The sequence below is a fragment of the Sinocyclocheilus grahami genome, unplaced genomic scaffold, assembly GCF_001515645.1.
Source record: "Sinocyclocheilus grahami isolate Dianchi unplaced genomic scaffold, SAMN03320097.WGS_v1.1 scaffold1789.1, whole genome shotgun sequence".
Classification (NCBI taxonomy): Eukaryota; Metazoa; Chordata; class Actinopteri; order Cypriniformes; family Cyprinidae; genus Sinocyclocheilus; species Sinocyclocheilus grahami.
The window spans coordinates 138,184-141,986 of record NW_015506968.1 but is presented as its reverse complement, the minus strand read 5'-3'; the positions used below and the strand labels follow the sequence as shown (position 1 = coordinate 141,986).

General features: G+C 35.4%; 1 protein-coding gene across 1 annotated transcript; it reads left to right on the top strand.

The window, feature by feature from the left end:
* Positions 1–802: 802 nt before the first annotated feature.
* On the top strand, positions 803–3,004 carry LOC107572667 (galectin-3-binding protein A-like; the record flags this gene model as incomplete). The annotated part of the gene is made up of 2 exons (XM_016259099.1): positions 803–1,109; positions 1,746–3,004. Coding segments are annotated over 2 exons (1,337 nt in total), but the record flags the coding sequence as incomplete, so codon positions are not given.
* Between the last annotated feature and the right edge of the window lie 799 nt (positions 3,005–3,803).

The window sequence follows — 3,803 nt, the reverse complement described above, 5'->3', positions numbered from 1 at the left end:
CATGAAATCCCATGACATTTTACTATAAAAAAATAAAGAATTCAGTGCCAGATGTTGTGGGTTAAACAAAAGATAACTTATCTTTAACACAGATGGCTATATAGTTAAAAAAATGTGTAAAAACAATCAGTACTTTCAACCTACAAATCACATCATACCTTAAAAATAACAAAATTAGCTTATGATAGAATTAAATCCACCTCATTCTCCTAACTGATAACACTACTCTTGCCTGCTGGTTTTTATAGACAGTTCTAATTAAATAATTACATAAATCAGTTAATTTTAAGTAAATAATAAACACTTAAATACTATTAAATATTAGTGCTTGTGTTATGTGTTTTATTTAAGTATAAACAAACCCTTAACACACAATGAACTAAATTAATTATTTAAAACAATTTATTTATAAAATAAAAACAAAAAAACATTTCCATTTGTTTTGTAAGTTTGGTCTGAATTCTTGATGCTTTTACAGCGTTTTCACCAGCAGGTGTCGCCAGCATATGCTGTTTCAAGTGCTTTGAAACATTGAAATATTTTTCGAAGCAATTGGTTCAATTGATTCAATGCTTCGAAAGTTTCGTTTCTCCCATCAATAACTTTCATAGGTTTCACGTTATATTGTTGGCTCAGAAAATATGTAAATAGGCATGCCCAGTAGCAGCAGCTGTATCCCTTCCAGCTAACCACCAATCAGTCAGGAAGCATGAAAATATTTTTTTCCACAGAAATGTTGGTTATTTTCTATCTTTTCCCAAAGTGCTTTGACCATGATTTTTATTGGATTGAGGAACTTGAGAAACATTTGCACATTTTAATCTGCTTTATTACATTATCTTTGCAGGTACAAACATAACCAGCAACCGTCAGTTCTCTGTGGATAACAGCCTGGGTTTGTCTGATGATCTTGGTCTTCTGTTTGACAGTGGAGATGGTTGTGATTTCAGAATTAATGTACAAGACATCAGTGAAGAGGAAGAACTGACATTTTGTGTGCACAGAATGATCCTCATGATTTATCCAGAACTAAACATAACAAATGATTCCAGAAACCTCACAGTTGATGTCACAGAGACTTGTCATCCTCATGTTTCTGCTTTTCTCAGGTAACTTTCTAAAGACCACTTCTTTGTCTTTATTCCTCTCAGTTGAACGGTAGCCATTGACTTCCATAGTATTTTTTTTTTCATAGAAAGTCAATGGCTATCATCAGCAGAACAATAGTTTTCTTAAGCAGGTATCCAATTGCTCTATTCTTAAGATGCTAAGAGGGAAAGGGGTGCATATGCCTGTGCGACACATGAAGGAGAATGAGTATAAAATACCTTATATAGTTTAAAGAAGGTGGAGTGAAGGATTAACTGATATTGGTTTGCCCGAAATACGTTTGAATTCCATTTTGTCACTCAACCTCTATTTCTTGCTGCTTGTTGGGCAAGCTGAAGGGAAGCCTCCGATACCAAAGAAACAGCTGTAATGTGGTTACTTTTGTGAAACTTGCACTCAATGCTCTTAGCAGTTTGTCATACATCTCTTAGCAATGAGGTGTATAAGTGCCTATAGTGTAGCATGCCGATAGACAATATTTTTTATGTAGTGTATTCAAGCCTTTAAATTGATTATTTTAAGTTATTGTAACCACCAGTTACAACCACAAATGACACCATTTCCTGAGAATGACTCCTGTCAGAACTAAATATTGACATAGCACTTAGGCACTAACAATATCTGTTTTTGCTCAGGTATTTATACACACGTCAGATTGATGTTTCCATCACGTCTGCTCAATGTCTGCATCAGCTGGCGTTTATCTTTGGAGTGAAGAAGCTTATGGAGGATGTCGGCAGGACCTTCACTTTACTCCTTCCCGAAGACAACACCTTCCTTACACAGGTATCCATGTACGAGTACGGCATTCGCACAGATGATCTTGTTCTGCAGGAGAACGTCCTTCAGTATCTTTCCTGGAACTGCGAGTACCTCATAAGCTCTCCAGTGTGGAGCACCATCTCCTTTCACATGATGGACGCTCTGCTGCAGCGCTCAGACCTGATTGTGAAGGATGAAGCTTTACTTCTTGAAGCTCTGGAGAGATGGATCCAAGACAAAGGTGAGGAGATTAGTTCAGATCAACAGACCAGTCTCCTGAATCACATCCGCTTCCTCTTGATCCCAGTGGATAAACTGTATGAAACGCAGTTTTCCTCAAGCGTTCTCCATCAGAATCATGAGAAACTGTACCTAACTGGTCTGCTCAGAGGTTTTCAGTTCAATGCTCTGCCTTTCTCTAAGATCAGGAATCAAATGGAAAACATGAGTAGTGAGTATCTATCCAGAATCTACACTGGAGATGAGTGGAGTCTATTTATCAATGACACAACCGTCAATTACCCATACTATCACTATGGCCAAAATAACAGAATACAAACCTTCTCCACTCCAGCATACCCTAGTGCTCTTTACAGAGAACAAAAGGTCCAGTGGCAAGCCCAGGTGTTTCTTAGTGCTCAGGAATGCTCTAACTATGGTATGTCATGTACATCTTTTCCTGTTGCAAGGTTTTACGGATATGGTAATCAGAACATGTACACTAGCACCATTCGCTACAGCAACAGGTTGATTCTCAGCTGTAAGAATGAAAACAATGTCTTTCATGTTCAAGATTTCAAAAATGACATGGCAGTGATTCCAAATAACAGCAGTATGGGCCTTCCAAACCCCTGTCCCGATGACTACAGTTTTAGATTTGTAGCGCGTCCAGAGTATATCTGAATGAATGCTGTTAACATCATGTCATTTTCTACAGTGGAAAAGTTTAGGTCTGTTTATTCAGTTCAATCCAATTAAAATAATGATTAACCTTCATTTATAATGTTCAATGTCAGTTTATGATCATTATAATAATAAGTGAAGGGTTTTAATCATTTTGATTATGTCATGTAATGAGCAGTATTGTTAGATATTAACATGTTTGATTGTTTAAAGATGCACTTAAAATCATTAAAAAAAAAATCATAATTTATTTTGTAATTTTCTCATTTTTTTCATGCTATACTGTTGGTAAGTTTGTAAGAAATGGTAAATTTGTTTAAACTCATTCACCTTTTATTATGCACATATTTTACATTACTAAAAAACAATTAATTGTAAAACGATCCTATGTCAGTACGGTATCGTACAAAGTTTCTAAACTTTTATCATTTTGTGTCATATACTAAGTAAAATGACAAAGTATGAAAAATAAAATAATATAGATAAAAGCCCTTTCACAACAAAAGTGAAATAAATACACCTCAGGCTGAAGGAAATGTAAATTCATGTCTGTTCAGTAGGTGCAGCTCAAACAAATTGCATGAAGAATATGACGCAGGAGAAGAAAGTTCAACGCAATTCATCAACACTGATTACATGATTATTATGTGTGTCACAAGTTACCATTGTTGGGGTAACGCATTACAAGTAACGCAAGTTACATAATCAAGTTACGTTTTTTTCAAGTAAAATAACACATTACTTTTCAATTTACAACAAAATATCTGAGTTACATTTTCAAATAAGTAACACCAGTTACTTTGTTTTGCCATTTATTGACTGACAGCTCTCCTGTCCCCATGTTGAGAAGAATTTAGGAGTAAGTGCAGAGGTGTTGTGTGTGCCGTGTACTGTAGTTCTGTAGTTCTATAAATGTGAACATGCATTTACTCATCTCACTTGCACAAAACAGATTCGGCATTCCTAGAAATAAAAACAACAGTTATGCAAACTCATAATATGACACAAACCTGAAATAATAACGTATG